The sequence below is a fragment of the Carex rostrata genome, chromosome 28 (assembly GCF_964058835.1).
Source record: "Carex rostrata chromosome 28, lpCarRost1.2, whole genome shotgun sequence".
In the NCBI taxonomy this organism is placed as follows: Eukaryota; Viridiplantae; Streptophyta; class Magnoliopsida; order Poales; family Cyperaceae; genus Carex; species Carex rostrata.
The window spans coordinates 7,093,785-7,116,531 of NC_135945.1; the positions used below are offsets into that span (position 1 = coordinate 7,093,785).

The 22,747-nt window shown below is 32.8% G+C and overlaps 3 protein-coding genes across 3 annotated transcripts; 2 read left to right on the forward strand and 1 right to left on the reverse strand.

Annotated features, from left to right (window-relative positions):
- The first annotated feature begins 715 nt into the window (after window positions 1-715).
- On the forward strand, window positions 716-4,921 carry LOC144545573 (anthocyanidin 3-O-glucosyltransferase 7-like). Its single transcript, XM_078294139.1, has 2 exons — window positions 716-1,295; window positions 3,916-4,921. Exons 1-2 carry the CDS (start codon window positions 821-823, stop codon window positions 4,794-4,796), a joined length of 1,356 nt encoding a protein of 451 aa, XP_078150265.1. The 5' UTR covers window positions 716-820; the 3' UTR covers window positions 4,797-4,921.
- Window positions 4,922-5,118: 197 nt separating this feature from the next.
- Window positions 5,119-10,515, forward strand: LOC144545572 (pentatricopeptide (PPR) repeat-containing protein / CBS domain-containing protein). The gene is made up of 11 exons (XM_078294138.1): window positions 5,119-5,549; window positions 5,697-5,829; window positions 6,197-6,291; window positions 6,623-6,784; window positions 7,920-7,988; window positions 8,112-8,244; window positions 8,571-8,803; window positions 9,494-9,568; window positions 9,760-9,828; window positions 9,937-10,113; window positions 10,203-10,515. The coding sequence occupies exons 1-11, from the start codon at window positions 5,142-5,144 to the stop codon at window positions 10,461-10,463; spliced, it is 1,815 nt and encodes a 604-aa protein (XP_078150264.1). The 5' UTR covers window positions 5,119-5,141; the 3' UTR covers window positions 10,464-10,515.
- A 5,659-nt stretch (window positions 10,516-16,174) lies between these two features.
- On the reverse strand, window positions 16,175-16,513 carry LOC144545705 (zinc finger protein 1-like). Its single transcript, XM_078294253.1, has one exon. The coding sequence runs from the start codon at window positions 16,511-16,513 to the stop codon at window positions 16,175-16,177; it is 339 nt and encodes a 112-aa protein (XP_078150379.1).
- Window positions 16,514-22,747: the final 6,234 nt, after the last annotated feature.

The following is a 22,747-nucleotide window of genomic DNA, read 5'->3' on the forward strand; positions in this document are numbered from 1 at the left end:
ATGTTAAAGCAGTGCGCACGTAACGTATCATGAAGTGAATTGAACAGTTTCAAGGAGGCATACATCGGGTGCGCACGAATTATAAAACGAATTGAACAGTTCCAAATAAACATACATCGATCAGACGCGTTCCGATTCCAACAAAGAAACGCCAAACACCGATCAGCAGTACAAATTCCAAATGAGCTGAGATTTAATATGAAACAGTTAAGTTGGAGAGGAGCTGGAATCCGATTGCCTCACGAGTTCTGGAAATATATAGTGGTATTATTAAATTCTTCCGATGAGTGGATGAACAATGACATACGAGGACACAAGGCTACGTCATCAGCTCCCCCACCCGAGTGCATATCCTCTCAGATATCTCAACTTTTGCGTGACCGACGTGTCCACTGTCTATTCAGAGGTGATGTAGGGGTCAGTATTATGTGTGCTTTGAGATACGTGCAGAGCATATTTAAACGGTTAGGATTTTCATAAAGTCACGCAAAGTTTGAGACATCTCAGAGGATACGAATATAAAACCTCCCCCCACCCCACCCCACCCACCCACACACACAATATTCATATATTCTCATCTCATCGATCGCACACACTCAAATTAATCAACTTCAATTAATTAATTAATTAATTAATAATACCCCAAATGCCGCCAGTATCCCTCCACGACCACGAGCAAATTTAATTATACATATACAACTCTCCCTTACCCTCTTCCTCTTCCTCTTCCTCTTCACCTCTCAACTCCAAACCACTAAGCAATTAATATTTATCTATCTTCATCCTCAATACAATACAATACAATACAATACAATATATAATGACTACTCAATCTCATGTTGCCATCGTGGCATTCCCCTTCTCCTCACATGCTGGCTCACTCTTCTCCCTCGCTCGCGCCATGGCCGCTGTCGCTCCCTCCTCTCACTTCTCCTTCCTCAGCACCAAACGCTCTCTTTCATCCTTCAACACCCATCAGCTCCTCCCCAACATATCTCTTGTTCCAATCTCAGATGGCATCACCCCGCCTCATGTCACATCCACCCACTTTGAGGCCATCGAGCTGTTTCTCAAGTCCTTCAAGAAGAGCCTTAGAGACAGTTTGAAGGCAGCCGAGCTGGCGCAGGGTTGTCAAGTGAGATGCATCGTCAGCGACCTGTTTGTCTGGTTGGCGGCTGATGTCGCAGATGAGATGGCTGTTAAATGGGTCCCGGTACGAACTGGTTCGCCTCTGGATTTGTATGCGCGTTTGAATGCTGATTTGATAAAGGAGATTGTTGGTGTTGGAGATGAAGGTATGTTCATTCAATGGCCAGATTAATTAATTAATTAATTAATTAGTGTCTTTCTTTCATTTCCTATTCCATTATAGATCATTATTGTTATGTTTATAAAAGTTAAAATAATCAATATTAATTATTCAACATAATCACTATATGAAAAATGTAATTGCCGGCTAAATTAATATTTTTTTAGTTTTAAGATAATTGATATAGAATTTTAGTTCTTTTCCTATTAAAATCGGTAAAATTTAATTTACAAGTTAATTTTCGTATAGAGATTATGTTGAATGGTTTCGATCGATCATTTGAATTTTGGAAAAAAAAAAATTGATTCATAGCATGGATCAACACACTCTTAGTTAATTTTTTGTGTTTTAAGCCATTATTGCAATTGGTAATGAGAAAACAGCAGCACAAAAAAAATATATATTCATAAAGAAAGAGTTGGAGGTCAAGTCAGTATAACCACTCTTTTTCTTTTTTTATCAGTAGATTTTGAGTACTTCTACGACCAATATACAGAGTATTTTTCTTTTTAATTAGTATCATAAACACACGAGTAATGTCTTGAAAAAACCCGCATGGTCTAGGAGTCTAGGACTGAACCGTTCGAACCGTGGACCGGGTCAAGGGATGGGTCAAAATAAATGAATATTATTATGCACAAATATTAAAAGAATAAATGAATTCATATACTCTGATGTAACATAATATTTGTGTTTAAATTTGACCATCTGAATATTATTATGCACAAATATTAAAAGAGTTTATGTATCATCTAGGATCGGATCTAAACATAAATATTATGTTACCTAAGAGAATAGTGATTCTCTACCCACAACTATCCCAAATGAATAAATCAGGACCGTTTTTCACTTATCGGATGGTATGAAAGTTTGATATTTACTAATGACTTAATGTATGCACAACAATAAATATTAAAAAAATTAAATTTTTTTTTTACATCTTATATGGCTAGATAATACTTATAAATGTCATTGTTATATAATTTCATCATTATATGACTCTTCAAATTTAGGAAATATTTTCTGACCGTTCATTTTCACGCGAAAAATCAACGGTTGATATGCAATAGAATCATTCCAAATATATTTTAAAATGATCAAAGGAGAATATTGAACGTAACCAACATCAAAGTTCAGAAGTTTTATCATGTATGAGCTTCGATCCAACACAAAGTGTTTATGACCATATGATGTTTCATTTTTTTGTCAACTAGATGAATGAATAAATTAAAACAAATTTTAATCAAACTTAGATACAAGACAATAAATACATTGCTGTTTAAATTAAATAGTTTCGATTAGACATTTGCTAAAACCCGAACGGGTAATACCTGTTTTGCTCGGCCCGTACCCGTTACCCGAGGTGCCCGCACCCGTGCTCAAGTATAGGCGGGTACACGGGTACGGGTTTGAGACGGACTGGACTCAATGATTTGGGAAAAAAACCCGCCTAACCCGTACCCGCCTATCCGCACCCGTTTTACCCGTACCCGCACCCATTTACCCGACCAACTTTATCCGTTTACCTGTTTACCCATTTACCCGTTTTTAAAAAAAATTAAAATTCAAATATGTTTTGTCGCAGGTTCAGACAAACCGGGCCCGGACCGGTCAAATCAAACCCGGCCGGACCCACCCGGGTCAGATTCCAGTTTATTTTTTTTTTAAAAAACGGAAAAAAAACTAAAAAAAGGAAAAAAAAACAGAAAAAAAAGTAAAAAAAAAAAAACCGAAAAAAAACAGAAAAAAAACAGAAAAATAGTATTAAAAATCGAAAAAAAAATACCCGTACCTTACCCGAGGTACCCGTTACCCGTACTCGAGGCACCCGTATCCGTTACCCGTACCCGTTACCCGAGACGGGCAGAAGTTTGAAACGAGTAGGATACACTTTTTTAAAAAATTACCCGACCTACCCGTATCCGCCCTACCCGTTACCCGTTCCGGGTGTACGCGAGGTACCCGTACTCTACCCGAGAGCAATGCTCAGCAATCCTCTAGTTCCGATGAACCAACGGATGACGTATTGGACCGGTAGGGTATCTCAATGTGTCAGACTCAATCATAGAAAACAAAGCCTAAGCTTAGTCTTTAATTTGCGGTACATTACTTTATTGGACCGGCATATATGATTGGTTTTCCCTGGTACCGTCGCTAACTGGGTCCCATTATCTTGAATAATAAAGTATCAAGACATGTGGAGGAGAAAATTCTCTTCATATATAAATAGCTAGTTCCCTTAGGCAACGATTGTATTACTCTTTTTGCCACTCAAAATATATAAATCACTTTTTGCTTTTTTTGACGATGATGCTTTTGTTTTGTAGCAGTTTCAAAGCATGCCAGCGTTTATGCCTTTCGTTTTCTGTCCCTTTTGTCATTATATATATTCTCCGAACAAAAATGTTCAACTATTATCATTGTCTTTGCTTTTTTTTATTTTTATTTTTATTTTTATTATGACTGTCAATAATCGTTTATCATATAAATAAATTGAATCTGTAATCCTAACTGAAAAAATTATAGTTAACTGTTTCCAGGCCATGAAGTCTCTTAATTAATTAGTTAACTGTTTGTTTATATATATATGCATGTTTGGTGATCAGCCGTTAGATCCTATGGTGACAAGCTGCTGAGCTTTCTCCCCTGCCTCTCCAATCACCGTGCCACTGATCTTCCTTACGGCCTCAACACCGGTGATCCCAATTTTGTCTACCACATCATATGCGATGGAATGGCCCGTAAGCTGCCTGACTCCGATTTACTTGTTACAAACACAATCCAAGGATTGGAACCAAATCTGGACTCCTATTTTAAACAAAATTTCACTAACTATTTTCCGGTGGGTCCTTTTCATCACCTTCTTACTCCATCGCAAAAAGATCTAGACTCCTATAATTGCCTCTCTTGGCTTGATCGCCACCAGCCCGCAACTGTTGCTTATGTAAGCTTAGGCACTATTGCATTGCTTGGTCCTTGTGAGCTTACCTCCCTTGCCAACGGGTTGGAAGCAAGTGGCGTGCCATTTCTTTGGTCTTTAAAAACAGAGACGCAATCTCTCCTTCCTTCAGGATTTATAGATAGGATGAATGAGAGTGGTAAGGGGAAAATTGTTCCTTGGACTCCACAAACTAGCGTACTAAAACATTCTGCGGTGGGCGCATTTGTTAGTCATTGCGGGTGGAATTCTGTATTGGAAAGCATTGTTGGAGGGGTTCCGTTAGTTTGTAGGCCGTTCTTTGGGGATCAGACATTAAATACAAGGTTGGTTTCGTATGTTTGGAAGGTGGGAGTCGCAATGGATGGCGGAGTTTTCACAGAGAAAAATGTTGTTAGGGCTTTTGATGTGGTATTCAAAAGGGAGGAGGGAAAGAAGATGAAAAATAAAATGAATGAGCTAAAGGATATGGTAATTGCAGCACTAGGGGAAAATGGTAGCTCAAGGGAGAATTTCAAGAGCTTGATGAACATTGTTTGTGGATCTTAATTAGTTAATCAATTTGTGCAAGCTTAATTGCCTATATATTTTTAAGTTGTTGGAATTTGCAAGTTCAATCAAGTATTAATTAATTATCTAGGATACTGGATATATATAAAAATTTGTTCTACTTATCTTTTTCTCAGTTTGTATATGTATATGTATATGTATATGTATATCTCTTTTCTTTGTTCTAAATTCTAATTCAAGGCTAGGCCTGAATCCTGATTATATTTTAATGTTGGGCTGGGCTTCATAAATATACGAGCCCAGTTTTCTTAGGTATTGATTGATATGATATGATATGATATGTTATCGCTTCTTCTCCTTGACACTCAAACGAATGAATGAACGATGCCCCCGTCTCTGTTTTTTCGACCTCTCCTCTCTCTCCCTCTCCCTCTCCCTCTCCCTCTCCCTCTCTCTCTCCATGAAACCCGTACCCGTGCCTCTTCTATCCCCTCTCGCCCCACTCAAACCCCAACCCGCAAACGACTCCGGATGAAACCTCTTGGCCCCAGTCTCAGGCAGCTCACTGCCCGAATAGTGCAACTTACCAAAAGGAGGCAGCTCAAGCAGGTCTTTGCTGAGGTCGACGAGCTCACCAAAAAGAATATTAAACCCAACACTATTGTCATGAATGCTGTCATGGAGGCCTGTGTGCACTGTGGAAATGTTCATACTGCTCGCAAGGTGTTCGACCAAATGTCTGCCCCAGATAGTTGTGGGGTTGACTCTGTATCTTATGCTATTTTGTTGAAGGTATACTTCAAAATTCATTACTTCAAATAACTTATTTAATTACCTGCATGCTTTCAACATATATACTCATGTTTCTTAAATAATTCATGCAATTTTCGTGTAATTGCAAGTTATTGCAATGAATAATGCCTTCTTTTTCTGGTAAAGGGCTTGGGGCAGGCTCGAAGGTTCGATGAAGCATTCCAAATTATTGAATCTGTTGAAGACGGTACTGCTTCTGGAAGCCCCATGCTGTCTGCTCGACTATTTTATGGTCTTTTAAATGCAATTCTTGAAAAAGGTTTGTTTATGGTTAAAACTAAGATTCTTGTACAGTCAGCTTGTGCCAGTTGTACTGGTATTCCTATGACCAAAATTTAGCCGCTTTTCTTTGTTAAGTTCTTATTCTTGTTTAATTTGGTGCTTAGTTGGATAGTTTAGGGAAAATTAATTTTGGCTAAGTTAGGATAATTGATCTGAACTGAAATTAAGGAAGCCACAATTGAACTATAAGGTTCTTGTTGCTTAGTAAATTCATTCTTCTAATAAGCTGGCGCGATAGTTTATTTTTAAATAGATGTAAGTGACAAGACGTTGTTAGATCTAATTTCCGCCATATTTATCTCCACACTTGGAGATACCCTGATAAACCTTACCAATTTCAATAGGAGATATGCGCCGTGCAAATGCACTTATTGCAAGATGCCGGAAACTTCTTAATGATGACGGTGACTCTGTTTACTTATACAATCTTCTAATGAAGGTAACCCTCTGCTTAAATTATCTCTGACATTTGTAAATTAGATTAATGACATGAATGCTATATAAATATTCCTTGTGCATGGCTGTGCAAAAACTTACTTCTTCCCATGCCGAGTTGTATTTATAATTAACTAAACATATATTACTATTTACTTTCAAACAATGCCCAATATTTCTTATAATTGCAAGTTGGCACATATTCATTCTTTTATTTACTGTAATTTGAAAAGTCTGGAGTATAGATTGTAGAACACACAAGTAAATCTCCATTTTGTTAACTTAGCGTTTTCTTACTGGAGGGTATTTTTTAATTTTTGAGCTATTGTTTTCAGGGATATGCAAAGACAAGCTTTCCTCTTGGTGCTCTGACAGTTAGGGATGAGATGATGCGGCAGGGGGTGAGACCTGACAAGCTAACCTACAACACACTCATTTCTGCATGCATAAAATCAGGAGAAATGAAGAAAGCGGTTCAGTTGCTTTCAGATATGAAGGTGTCTTGCCACTAGTGCTCCAAAGGCCAGTTTAAATTACATCTCTTGTCACTTGTGCTTTCTATTTGGAATTTGGATTTCTTTTGGATGTTATTAGTCCTCTATTTCCTCCTCTCCTTTTTTAAAACTTTTTTGGGCAAGGTGGACCTTACATATCAGATACTACTGGTTTCTTCCTTTTCTATAAAAAAAAAAAAACAAAATTTCTGGAAAGAATATCCAACATTTCCCTTGTATTTTGCCTGTCAACATTGTTGACTGTATGACGTCCAAGCCAAAGTGACATAATTTTCAAAATCTCTGTCATATCAACTAATCTCCTTCAAACTTAAGTTCATATTCCCTTTTAACGCAACATGATATTTTCTTGTTTTAATTTTAGTTTAATTTGGGTTTTCTCAATACAAGAGCTTAGTTTTACAGGTGAAATTTTCAATGTTCTATTGGAAATTATCATCTAATAGTGTAATGCAACGTTTCTTTCCAATCCCAATAATATAACAGTTGGGTGTTATTTCCAAATATTGTACCACTTGCTTTGTGCAAAAATTGAAAATTTTGGCTGTTCCTTCAAAATTCATTTCAGTTTTGTTTTTATTTTGCAAGTAACCTTGTATTCATTTTAGGCATATTTCTTGATGACAGTCCACAGGATCTTTTTGATTATTTTTTATCTTTTATATTTAATAATTTTGATCTTGCCTTGAAGTTCAACCTTTTCAATGCTTAGGTGAGCTCAAATTGAATTATGAGCAAAGATAATATTTTAGTTATGTCTGTATATTCATTTTTTTTTTCCTTCTGTTTCTTGGATCACATGCAAAATTATGGAAATGGTTGGAAAAGGTAGAAATGTTGAGTTGAATTTGCAAGGTCTGTCTTTCCTCAACAGAGAAGTGCAACCTCAGGTTTCCTTATGTATATTGATTCAATATGGATGATTATACCTATTTGAGTTGTCATTATCCATTTTATGATCTAAATGGTGATACTAAATTTAAGTCATGTTGCTATATTGTTAGGAAAATTTACCTTGTCTGATCACCTCTTTGAATCAACTAACAATTGACTAAGGTTCCAATTAAAATTGCTTTTTTTCTGACGAAAATAATATGTTTTTCTTCATTATATACAGGAAGAAGCTAGAAGATCTGACAGCAATGAGCTCATCCCAGATGCTGTTACTTACACAACTTTACTTCAGGTGCATGCTAAATGTATAAGTTTGTTATGGATTTAATCCCTGTTTCATCCTTTATTACAGGAGAAAAATGGAAATGTCCACTCAACAGATGCTCAATTAAATAAATAATAGTTGTGATTGTAGGGTTTTGGGAAAAGAAAAGATGCAGATATGGTGATGAAGTTTGTGGTGGAAATGAAATCAACTTGTCTACATATTGATAGGATTGCATACTCCACAATGGTCGATGCATTGTTGGCTTCTGGATCAATTAAAGGTCGCTACTGTAATTAAATAATATTAATTATACACAATATTATCCTCAGTTGGTCTACCTTGTAGGTTCTACCCTTGTCAAGACCAAATTAGGCTGAAGTTGAACGCATAACAGATTCTGAGTATTGCACTGGTTAGAATTATTTGGTTGAATTGAGACAGCAAACTCTTGGAGAAATTTTCTTCTATGTAACATATATGTATGTCTGTAGCTTGGTGCAAATTGGAGAAAAGACGGGGGGTTCTTTGCAAATGTTTGGTTGAAAAAGAGGAGGTACTGAAAGCTGTTAAAATAGTTTAATATCTAGATTGCATTTAAAAATGTAGGTGCTCTTTGTATTTTTGGTGAGATAATAAAGAAATCCGGCAATGATAAGGACCTAATACCAAAACCTCACCTCTTCCTTTCTATGATGAGAGCCTTTGCATCACAAGGTGATATTGACTCTGTCAAAAAGTTCAATTCACGGATGTGGCTTGATTCGGCCGGGTCAATATGTCTTTCAACCCGTTCAGAAGCTAATGAGCTTCTAATGGAAGCTGCCGTAAATTGTAACCAGGTTCATTATCTAGCCTAAATTTTTTAATCCTATATTCTATATGGTTGTTTACTGAATCTATATATCATTCAACAATTTTTTGCCCATTTTTCATGACTAATATGGATAATTATCAGGTGCAGATAAAACAGGCAATTAAAACAAAGTTAGGTTTCTAAATAATGATTATATTGCCCATAATAATTTTTAAAAAATAAATTTACTTTACAATTGAGTTTATATAAAGGATGCTTGAACTCAGTGCTTATCATCTATACTCTAAAATCATCATGGTTTTGATTAAGATTTTTTGTGAAAAAAAAATGCCTTCTCAGTAGTAATAAGATATCAAAACATGAATATATCACATAAAATTGTGGTTGGGTGTCATCTACAGAACTTCAAATGAGCTGGTGTTTATGATGCAAATGTTTCAAATTATTTTGTCAGTTTTAAGTTGATCTAAAAAGGTTATGATTCTATAATACATATCTTCCATTTTTATCTATCTCAATAGCTCTTTGCACGAGTTAGGTGAAACTCTGAATTTTTATAGAATGAAACAAGAGTGACAATATTCAAGTTACCTTCAGTAGTGGTGATAGTTTTATATATCTACTTTTCATGGACATTGTACACATGCATATTGTTAGGTGCTTGTATGGCTTTGTGGACGTAAATTGATCTTTCATATAAGTCAAATGTCAACAGGTTGATGTTGCCAAAAAGCTTCTTTCAAGAATAGTAAATGAACAAAGCTTTTCTTGGACAAGCAGAGGAGGAATGGTAGAGAAACAATCTTTTTATTAGTACTTAGTTTTTTTCTCTCTCTCTCTATCTTTTTTTTTTTTTTTTTTTTTTTTTTTTAAAGAAATTGTTCGGAATATGACATTAACAAAAGCAATTTGATTTATTTGGACTGATCTAAAAACTTAAATAAGAGATGAACACAATATAATACTTGCAACTTTGACCAGGCGGCAATCAAAGTGGAGGTTTTATCAGGATTCACCAACTCAAAATTTAGACCTCATGTTCTTCCCGAGGTTACTCCCTCTCTTACCTGTAATATGCTTATATGAATTTAACAATATTGCAAAAGTATTTCTAAATTGTATTTTACAAGTTTGGTACTATGGCTATTCTAATTGTAGGTTTTGTTGGATCAACCAGTGGAGAAATATATGGTACCATTTGAAGAGGCTAGACCACTAAATGCCAACATAATGTTGCGTGATGTTGTGATGCGCTTTTTCAACGAAGCAGCAATCCTTGTCACTGACGAGTGGGGTAACTGTATTGGAATTGTTCAAAGGCGTGATTGTGTAAAGGTGAAAGAAAGGATAAATTGTGATCTTCATGCTCACTTGGCTTCTTTTGTTTCTTACAAATAATTTTTTTTATGCTCAATTGTTTACAGTTGGATGTAGCTCTTTCGTCCATAATCACGGGACCACCACCATGTGTCAGTGCTGCAACTGCAGTTGCTCGGGTAATTGATCTGCTTTTAGACAAGAAATATGAAATGGTTGTAGTTGTGAAAGGTGGTGACTTGTACAGCAGCCCATACCACTCAAGTTCAAGGCCTCTTGGTGTTTTTTCTCTTGATCAATTGTATAGGCTAGCCTCTAATTCTGAATCACTCTCTTCTGATAGAGATCTAACACGTGATGATGCTTAATTTGTTCATTCTGAATCAATGCTTGGAAGGTAGTAAAGGTATTCTGTTCCAAGGTTGGCACTTTTATTTATTTTGCTTTATTATATCATAATAAGTGTGGCAAAGAATTTGGCAAATGCAGGAGAATCATTGTTTAAAATGTACAGGGAAAAAAAGGAATGAGGTGAAATATATGGGCCGAAGCATTAATTTCTGATGTCCGGCCCACTATATATCCTGAAAACCCAAATGGTGTCCTTGTGTTTATGAACTGCGTTTTTGGTCATGTAACTTAAAACAGCTGAGCTGAGCTCCAATTTAATTTATTTCCCAATACCAATTAAGTTCTAATTTCGTGCAACACCCAATTGACTTCGATCTCCTCCTAATTTTTGCTACAACACTGCTTGAGACAACTAGAATATATATATATATATATATATATATATATAGAGTGGCTAAGCTCAAATCGTTTGTTCCTGGACTCATGAACAAACGATTGGGTTCTCCAATTTCCGAAGTTCAAACGGCTGATCCAAACCGTTAGATGTTTAATCTATATTAAAATGTGCTTGGAGACAAAATTTCATATTTTTTGGAATTTTTTTACTATTTATTAAGAGGGTTTGAAAGTTGCTATTTTTTTATGGTGCAGAATTTTAATAAAAACAACAACTTTAAAACCCTCTTAATAAATAGTAAAAAAATTCCAAAAAATATGAAATTTTGTCTCCAATCACATTTTAATATAGATTAAACATCTAACGGTTTGGATCGACCGTTTGAACTTCGGAAATTGGAGAACCCAATCGTTTGTTCCTGAGCCCAGGAAAAAACTATTTGAGCTTAGCCATTCTCATATATATATATACACACACATACATATATATAGAGGTGGGCTACGGTGAGTTGCGAAGTAAAACGTGTTTCTACTTCACGCCGTATTTTTATTTTGAAAGTCCAAACGACCGATCCGAACCATTAGATGTTTAATCCATATTGAAATGTGGTTGGAGACCAAATTTTACATTTTTAAAATTTTTTTTACTATTTATTAAGCATTTTTGAAAATTGCTGTTTTGCTGTGAACAGTAAAAAACAGTAAAATTTTCTGAACCATCAGATCAGCGACTTTCAAAATTGCTTAATAAATAGTAAAAAAATTCCAAAAAAATGTAAAATTTGGTCTCCAACCACATTTCAATATGGAGAACAAGATGAACGGTTCGGATCGACGTTTTGAACTTAAAAATCACAAAATATGAGCGTGAAGTAAAATAGTCGCTTTACTTCGCAACTCACCGTAGCCCACCTCCATATATATATATATATATAGAGGAGGGTTCTAATGCCTCCATTTTTTGTGCCTCCATCATGTCTCTATTTTTTAAAACTTTAATAACTCAAAATTTAAAACTTAAAAGTCAAAATAAAACCGTTAGATGTGATCTATGTTATTTTCTCTATGTGCTCATAAAAAATTATCACATTTCAATTTTGTTTTAATGTGAATCAATAAGTTCAAAAATCAACGTCTAGAAATCATCCACATTAATGCATTTTTTACAAGCTCTTGATGACAATCAAAATAAAATTGAAATGTCATAATTTTTTACACATGCATAAATAAAATGATGTAGATCATATCCAACGGTTTTATTTTGACTTTTAAGTTTTAAATTTTGAGTTATTAAAGTTTTAAAAAATAGAGGCATGGTGGAGGCACAAAAAATGGAGGCATTTGAACCCTCCTCATATATATATATATATATATATATAGGATTTGGCTAATATGCTATGGGTAGCTAAGAGGCCTCCCGTGCTACGGCTCAATATTCGACTTTTCAAAATTCTAAAGGTCGATCCGAACCGTTCATCTTGTTCTCCATATTAATATGTGTTTGGAGACCAAATTTTACATTTTTTGGAAATTTTTTACTATTTTTTTAGATTTATTGAATATCGCTGTTTTTTATGATCCAGATTTGTCTGAAAAACAGCGATTTTCAATAAATCTAAAAAAATAGTAAAAATTTTCCAAAAAATGTAAAATTTGGTCTCCAAACACATATTAATATGGAGAACAAGATGAACGGTTCGGATCGACTGTTAGAATTTTGAAAAGTCGAATATTGAGCCGTAGCACGGGAGGCCTCTTAGCTACCCATAGCACCGTAGCCAAGTCCTATATATATATATATATATATATAAGGCTTGGGTGCTATGGATAGCATAGAGGGCCACCGTGCTACGGCTCAATATTCGAGTTTTCAAAATCCAAATGGTCGATCCAAACCGTTCATCTTGTTCTCCATATTAATATGTGTTTGGAGACCAAATTTTACATTTTTTGAAATTTTTTTACTATTTTATTAGTTAGGTAGAAAATCACTTGATCTAAAAAATTCTGCACCATTAAGATATTTGATTTTCTACCTATCTAAAAAAATAGTAAAAAAATTTCAAAAAATGTAAAATTTGATCTCCAAACACATATTAATATGAAGAACAAAATGAACGGTTTGGATCGACCGTTTGAATTTTGAAAACTCGAATATTGAGCCGTAGCACGGTGGCCCTCTATGCTATCCATAGCACCCAAGCCTTACTATATATATATATATATATATATATATATATATATATTCAGATCTTCATGTCTTGTGAATCAGAAAGTCTTTGCAATAACCAATAAAAAATTGTAGTTACAGTATTCGATTTTTTTTTTTTTTTGTGGGACCAACCAAGCATGCACATATTTTTTTTTACTGTGGATGACATAACATGCGTGGCTTACATGCAGTTGCATGTCAAGTTGAGGTGAATGACACGTATTGGTGTTTCCCAAGCACAATGGTAGTGTTTGGCAAGGGTAGCTTAAGCTTCCTTAGAGCTCCTTAGTGCTCTAAGAAGTCTTAAGCTTGCCAAACACTTGCTCCTTTGCAAAGCTTAAAACCACTTTTTTAAGCCTCCTTTTGCCCACTTTTTTAAGCTTGCCCCAATTTTTAAGCCACCATTCTACATGGCTTAAGGCATTCAGCCTCCTTAAGAAAGCTAAAGACTCACTTTCTTAAATTTATCTTGCCAAACACCTCTTCCTTAGTAGAGCTTAAAATTTAAGCCAAATCAACTTGCCGAATACCCTCAATGAATTAATTAGAAATCGTAATATCAGACTCAAATGTCCCATTAAAACAGTATATAAAGCTACCTGACCTATTAATTGTGTACTGTTCTTTGAAAAACAGTTCTATATAAAAGTTAGGGAGGCACAGCACTTGTCAACATCAGTACCCTTACCAAATGCCAATTCTTTTTTCCTTTTAGCCCCTTGTTTTTTAAATAATAACAACTATATTTTTATTATAATTAAAAGTGTCACAAAATTATGTTCCTTTTTGAATGTATATATTTAGAAGTTCCATCTCGATGCATATATATGTTCAAAGTTTATAGCTACATCATGAGTTTTGAAATTTTGAGAATAATTATTTTAATATAGACTGAGACTACGATAGGTAAATTGTTTCATATATATATAGAGATCAAGTTAAACAATTTAGATCGATTGTTTAAACTTTGTAAATTGTTCGGATCATCATGTTGAACACATATTGCAAATTACCATATACTATAAGAATCTATTTTATCTGCAAGTCAGTATCATTGCGGATACTCTTATCGGTAATAATAATATCCTTGAGAATAACAATTTATATGATGTGGTATCGAAGAGAAATTGGAAAGTACATGCTGCTCTTTTGTAGACTCCTTGACAATAGTTATTTTTTACTTTTGCAAATAAAATATATTTTTGTAGTAAATGTGTGTGTGAGTGTATATATATATCCTCATGGTTGAATACATGTGCGCAAAGAAACAAATTTGGATGTATATATATCAAGGTTCTAAATAGCGATTATAGCGGCATAGCGGGGAGATCAAAAAATAAAGCTATTGTGAATAGCGTAGCTATAGCGGAAGCTATCACATATAGCGACTTTCCCTTTTCAAACTTTATATTCTATATTTCTACTAATTATCAACATAATCAATATTAGAGAATTGATGTAACAACTAAATGACAACTAATCTAAGTCTATACTTTTTATCAATTACGCAAATAAGAATGAAAAAAAATATAAAAAGTAACATTATTTAATAGTTTATACTTCATGGTATTACATATTATAATAGACAAAGAGCAATTAATTTTATAAGGTAAATGAAGTAAATATACATATTTAAACATTTTATAATTATAATAATAATCAAAATCAGCTTTCAATTGAAACGAACGATAATAATTTTACAAACGAATACTATAAAAAGAGTAATCAAAATGAATAATTAGTATTTGAATATTTCTCGATATAGAATGATAGAATAAATCACAAATAAAAATAGACGCATATAGTTTGGTTTAGTATACTTATCGTAGAAGACCATGTAGCATTAGAAATAAGAATAGAAGTACAGAAGTCCATATAAATTGCAAAAAAAAAAACATGTAGCATAGCGGTAGCTATAGTGGGTCTCATATAGCGGTAATAGCGGTCAGCTATTATAGCTATAGCGGTCGTAGCTGAGTTAGCGCAATTTTATCTCATAACTTAGCGTTTATGGTCCGGAAAAGTTATAGCTAGCTATTTAGAAGCCTGATATATATAGAGAGAGAGTTGGGCTATGGTGCATTGCAATGCATGGAGGGGTTTGTGCATTGGATCATAAATCTAAAATTCAAAATCCAAATGGCCGATCCAAACCGTTCATCTTGTTCTCCATATTAATATGTGCTTGGAGACCAAATTTTACATTTTTCTGAATTTGTTTACTATTTATTAAGTATTTTACAAAATTGTTGATCCAACGGTGGCTTAACAAAACAGTAAAATCAGCAGCCACCGTTGGATCAACAATTTTGTAAAATACTTAATAAATAGTACAAAAATTCAGAAAAATGTAAAATTTGGTCTCCAAGCACATATTAATATGGAGAACAAGATGAACGGTTTGGATCGGCCATTTGGATTTTGAATTTTAGATTTATGGTCCAATGCACAAACCCCTCCATGCATTGCAATGCACCATAGCCCAACTCTATATATATATATATATATATATATATATATATATATATATATATATATATATTTGCATTCAGTTTATGGCGACAGAGAAAAAAGGATACATTTTAAAGAAAATAGGGAAAATGTGAGCTAGTACTTAGAGACTACATTTCAAATTAAATTGCTGTAGAAAGAATTAACTCGTAGAGTGTGCGGCCGGATAGAAGAAAAATAACTGATCATCAATAATTGGTCTGTAATATATATATATGTAGGCTGCATTTTCTTCATATATAAGTTTGTGATTTTTTTTTTTGAAAATAAGAATAAATATGACATTTTTGTGAAACAATTATATAATTAAAGCACGAGCCCGGCCCTTAATTCATCTGATAAAAACTGCGTCATCAACACGTACGTTCCTACATTTTTTCGTCAATATTATAAGAAACACTATATATATATATATATATATATATATATATATATATTGGTTATAAAATGAGAGATATATAATAACATATATAATTCATAATCAAGGAAACACACAAATTAATCACAACATACAATCAAAAGTAAAAAGAAAAAGAAAAAGAAAAGAAAAAAAGAAGAAGCTAAAATCCACAATAGTTATATATCATTAATTAATTAATATATATTTAATCATAACTTAAGCGACAAATCGACATCCCCCGAAAAATCGAGAGGAAGAGTGGCCAACACGTTGGTTCCCGGAATTGAATTGTGGCCACGATGGTGAGCCGCCTGGTTTGGAAGCGCATGTAGTTGCATTACAGCAGGAAATTCATGGCCATGCCCATGGCGGCTTCTCTTGACAGCTGATCTCTCTAATTTGTGTGCATTCTGATGGCCGCCTAGCGCCTGAGAGCTCTGAAACTTCTTATCACAATAGTGGCATGTGAAAACCCTCGTCTGCTCGGGCGACAGCAAACTCGGCTGGAGAGATAGGTCTAGACTAAGCTCATGTAGCTCAGAATCCATATATATATGCTAGTACTTTAATTTGTGGATATATGATCAATAAGTCAGATATCTATATAGATAGTTTTCTGTAAGATGTGCATGTACGTGTTAATTAGTATATATATATATATATATATATATAAGTGTTGAGAAATCAATCAACATAATTATAATTAATTAATAATATATACTTCATGTGGATGTGGTGTGTCAGACAAGATTAGGGTTTGGTGCATGCATGTTGCTCCAAGCTAGCAACTTGTAGAGAGGGAGAGGGAGAGGGAGAGAGGACCACTGTTTGGTGGAGGGCTAATGTAATTCTCATATCAGATCCCCTGTTATGTTATGTTATGTTATGGGGATAATATACAGGGGTAGCACCAGGATTTGAACATATGGGGGCTAAACATTATTTTATAAAAATTAATAAGCAATAAAGTTTATATAACAAAAGATAATAAAATCTCACTATTTGATTTCGTAAAGAGATGTAATAAATAACTAACACCGATAAAATATCATGTCTATCAAAAGTTCAAAACGAAACTAAAAAATGAAAAAATAAATTATCATTGTCATAACATAAAAGTAAAATTAACTTTTATCTCAAAATAATCATTTAAAAAATTACAAATAATTACAAACTTCAATTAAAATCAGATTTAGCTTATTTCAAAGTTGAAGTGGTATATATGCTCTGAAGATCGATGTATGTGAGTTTTTGTATTGTGAAGATGATGAATTTTGCTAAAAAAATGTATTGTGCCTGCTCTAATATTATTTTCTTTGTTTTATTTTTATTTATTTATTTTAGATGAATCAGAGATGTTGCTCCGCTGGAATTAATATTTTTTTTTCTTTTTTAGAAACTTAACATCTGCCAAGGATATTCCGAGATTACTTTGTTGGACATTTCCTTTTTTCTAATTTTCTTAAGTATGTTTGACATATTCTTAAAAACAAAAAGTTAATTTTTTTAATAATATAAATGATGCAGAAACCGAAGAGTCCCATATTGAATGAAAAAGGCAGTCAAAGTTTGCTTTTCAAAATTTATCATTCACACCCTATAATTAAGTTTATAACATTTTATAAGGGGGTTACTACATATGAAAAATACAAATCAGTTCAACTTTTATATACTTGATAAAAGAAATGGAAATGATGGGGGTGGCTTAGCACCCCCAGACTATACTATGTTCCGCCTCTGATAATATATATCATTGACATGGACACCTTTACAACGCTAATGACGGACACATTAATTTTGTTAAACCACCTCTGCAAAATGAAGATCGATACAGAAATAATGATGTCTAAGAGCTGGCAATCGGCATCGGACCAAAGTTCGTCTGATCGATGTCTGATTTTAACCGTTCGATACACGTACATCAAGATTCATGCAAACATATTTAAATTAATTTGTAGTAATTTTCAACTGCTCTATATATATGTATCTAAACTGTTCGTACGAATTTTGACATAATTAAATATGACGACGACTTAGACTAAACATCGAACGGATTAATTAATTTCGGTTCGATATATATATATATATATATATATACATATATATCCATTGGAATTCCTGGTCTCCCAAGAGGAATTAAATTGGGCAAAACTAGAGAGACTTGAGTAACATTTGGTGATACAATTAATTAAACTTGTCACATAAGAGTAAGAGAAGTGGACAGGGATGAGAGAGATGATTGGGTATGGGGTCAATTTATGCTGTTTTGCTTTCATTGTGCTGTAAAAGTGTAGGTGATAGTTAGCTAGCTAGAGGACGCTTCTACTTCCTTCTGTTTCTGTAAAAGAGTAGGTGATAGCTAGCTAGAGTATTAATATACATTCTAATTTATTTGTTCATGCTACATCTATTGCATGTGTTAATAAATATATAATACCTATTGACAGTGATAATTAAAATTATATGAAATATCACTACTAGAGATCAGTGTTCCAAATAACGGTATGCGGTTATTGGACGGACGGGTTACCGCCAAGAGATTAATCGGTATGCGGCCGATTAATTGGAATTATGTAGACAATTTAATATTTTTATTAAAATTATGTATATATATATATCATAATTTATTAAAAAAAATTAATACATTAAACTTATCAAATAAACTTAATTTAACTTAGTTCTATTATTATACACACTACGCATAAGCACTTTACATGTATAAGTAACACAGTTATTTAATGAAAAAATAAATTCAAGAATTAAGCTTTTTCAAATATTAATAATATATTATTTGAAAGAAATGAAACATTCTAACATAAAATCACTAAATTTAGTTTATGATAACAAAGTAGTTTCATAAATAAACATGTTGTACTAATTAAAAAAATACATCAGTAATTAAGTATATATAGTATATAAATAACGGAAAAATTAATCAATTATAAAATAAGTAAAAAAATAAAATAAAATATATTAGATGTATGTAAAAGTACAAATAAAACTTATTATCACACACTATTTGAAAAAAAAATCAAATGTGAAAAATAAATATTTACTGGAATAAATTGGAATAAACGGGAATAAACAGACGATTAAATGGTAAAACAGCCGATTAATCATTTTCATCCACAAACATGCATCTGTTAAGTGTATTTGTAATGATTTGACCACCGTTAAGTTAACGATTAAATGGCCATTTAATCGGTTCTTAACACTGTTTTTACAGCGCTGTAAAAACAGTGTTAAGAACCGATTAAATGGCCGTTTAGAATAAGTGATTGTTCACGGACATAAATAGGTGATTCTACACGGACATTTAGCTAAATGTCCGTGTACAATTACTCTTTCTACACGGATATTTAGCTAAATGTCCGTGTAGCTCTCTTATTTTTTTTTATATGTTTAAATACCTTTCTACACGGACTTTAGTTAAATGTCCGTGTAGAATTGTTTTTTTTTTCAATTTTTTTTAATGTTTAAATACCTTTCTACACTGACTTTAGTTAAATGTCCATGTAGAATTGTTTTTTTTTTCCCATATTTTTTTTGTGGCTAGCTTCCAATTTTGTTAGCCATTTAAAATTAGAATTCCAAAACAGAGAAACATTAAACAGAGGTCTTTTAAACTCATAATTCCAAAACTATACAACAGTATAAATAATTTATGTACACTAAATTATACAAAATTATACAAATCCATATTGAGCATTACAAAATTTAAATTGAAACTGCCTTGTCCACATACATCTGACATCGTCAATTTGCTCCTTGATGTAACACTTTTGCTTTGGTCCATACTACAATTATAATCTGGTATTAGTTAGTAACAAGAAAAGGTAGAAGATTACAATTCATGCAACATATATATATACAAAGCCTTTTGTACATGCAATCTCATGTGATAAAACATAACATATACTCTCAAATTGCCAAAACTCTTGGTTATGATCTAGTTTGGACCGAAATTTCATACAAACTAAGGCGTATTAGATCCAACATATCAAAAAAGGAGCTCCCATGTGATCCATGACATGATGCCTCTTGGTTAAAGGTCTCCAACATATTGCATCTCCAATAAGAATCCATTGATCAACATATATGTGCATACATAATAGGGAATAAAAATTCTCCTTTAAAATTTTCATCCAAAATTATAAGAAAATATTTATATATAAAATTAGTTGAATCTGTCTAGCTTTTATACGAACCATTGAAAATCAATTTCGTAAAAAAAAAATATTGCATCTTATATGAATTTACGATGACTCTGATACCAAATGATAGTCTTAATAATTCATGACGTGTTTTGCAATTAAAAAAACACAAGCAATCCAGAATCTGTAAATTCAAAATAAAATAACAAAGTAATTTAAATCTTACAGTTCTGAAGTGCAGACATCTTTAGGCGGAAGCGTTAGTACTGATCTTCAACGGTTTTTCTCAGATCTGATGATGGAGACCTTAGGCGTTTTCTTTACTTCTCACTTTCAAAAAATGGTCCACATTACACTAATTATTTACATTCAGGCTTCTAAATAGCTAGCTAAAGCGGCACTATAGCTACGCTATAGCTTTTCCGGACCATAAACGCTAAGCTATGAGATAAAATTGCGCTAACTCAGCTACGACCGCTATAGCTATAATAGCTGATCGCTATTACCGCTATATGAGACCCGCTATAGCTACCGCTATGCTACATGGTTTTTTTTTTGCAATTTATATGGACTTCTGTACTTCTATTCTTATTTCTAATGCTACATGGTCTTCTACGATAAGTATACTAAACCAAACTATATGCGTCTATTTTTATTTGTGATTTATTCTATCATTCTATATCGAGAAATATTCAAATACTAATTATTCATTTTGATTACTCTTTTTATAGTATTCGTTTGTAAAATTATTATCGTTCGTTTCAATTGAAAGCTGATTTTGATTATTATTATAATTATAAAATGTTTAAATATGTATATTTACTTCATTTACCTTATAAAATTAATTGCTCTTTGTCTATTATAATATGTAATACCATGAAGTATAAACTATTAAATAATGTTACTTTTATATTTTTTTTCATTCTTATTTGCGTAATTGATAAAAAGTATAGACTTAGATTAGTTGTCATTTAGTTGTTACATCAATTCTCTAATATTGATTATGTTGATAATTAGTAGAAATATAGAATATAAAGTTTGAAAAGGCTTCCGCTATAGCTACGCTATTCGCAATAGCTTTTTTTTTTGTCTCCCCGCTATACCGCTATAATCGCTATTTAGAACCTTGTTTACATTATCTTAACAAATCAAGCATGCATGCATTAATTAATAATTGACCTAAATAAGCAATAATAAGCTAGTAACAGAAAAGAGAAATATATATATATACATGACTAAGCTTAGCAAGATAGAGAGGAGAAATACAAATTAACTTCAAAGATCTCAGATCCTAGCTCTTTGTGCACAGAAATCAGAATGACACTTCTGGAAGGAGAGAGAGAGAGAGTATTAATTGATCAAAACGGCGCTGCTAGAAGGAGGTCTTTTATATAACCAAAACCCTAGAATAACCTTTCTACACGGATTTTTTACTTAAAAATCCGTGTAGCTCTCTCAAGGCTTTCTATACTGTTATTTAAACAAAAAACTGTGTACAATTTTCACCTTTCTACACGGCTTTTTATTAAACGTCCGTGTTGCTCTCTCAAGTTTTCTACACTGCTATTTAAACAAACATCCGTGTACAATTCTTACCTTTCTACACGGTTCTTTAATAAATATCCGTGTAGCTCTCTTAAAGCTTTCTACACTGTTATTTAAATAATAATCCGTGTACAGTTCCTAATAAACGTCCGTGTAGCTCTCTCAAGGCTTTCTACACTGATTCTTTAATAAACATCCGTGTAGAGATCCCACAGATATTTCGGGCTTCCAAAAAATTACAATTTCTCCACAGTTTTTAGATAAAATTATCAAATCCGTGTACAATGTGCAGTGTAAAATGACCATTTTTGTAGTAGTGAACACTGATTGAGATATATACAATATTAATTCTACTTTAACTTACATTATGCATTAAATTTAATTAGTCACATATGAATGTGAATTGGCTATTTCTCAAGTGATCCCAAAAATTAATAATTTAGTTTTATCGACAGTAACCAAACAAAGAGTAAGGCAATATAGTACTGTGCATAGTGATTGTTGGTCCTTACTATATATGGATTAATATCTTATTTTTCAAAATATTTTATTCTTCAAAGTTTAAAAAGTCAATCTGAACTGATTAACATAATTTCTATATGAAAATGTGCTTGCAAACTAAATTTTATATTTTTTTTTAATTTTTCTTTATTATATTTTAGATGAATAGAAAATCAGTACTTTTGAATGGTTTAGAATCTATAAATCAAGTAATTTTCTACATATTAAAAAATAGTAAAAAAAAAATATGAAAATATAAAATTTGTTTTACAAAACCACAACTATATTTTGATATGGTGATCATGTTCAACGGTTTGGATCAACAGTTTTAACATACTTTAAAAATAGAGATATTAATCCATAGTGCAAGTTAATATATATGCGCTATGCATAATATCATAGCCTTACTCACACCAAACAAATTTACAAGTTTTAATTGATGTATGAAATTTAATGTGAGACTGATCTGAATTACAGATAACACCTTTTATTAATAAAGAAAGGGTGTGTATATATATATATATATGAGATGGGCTATGGTGCATTGCAATGCATGAACCCTCTTATGCATTTCACTATTAA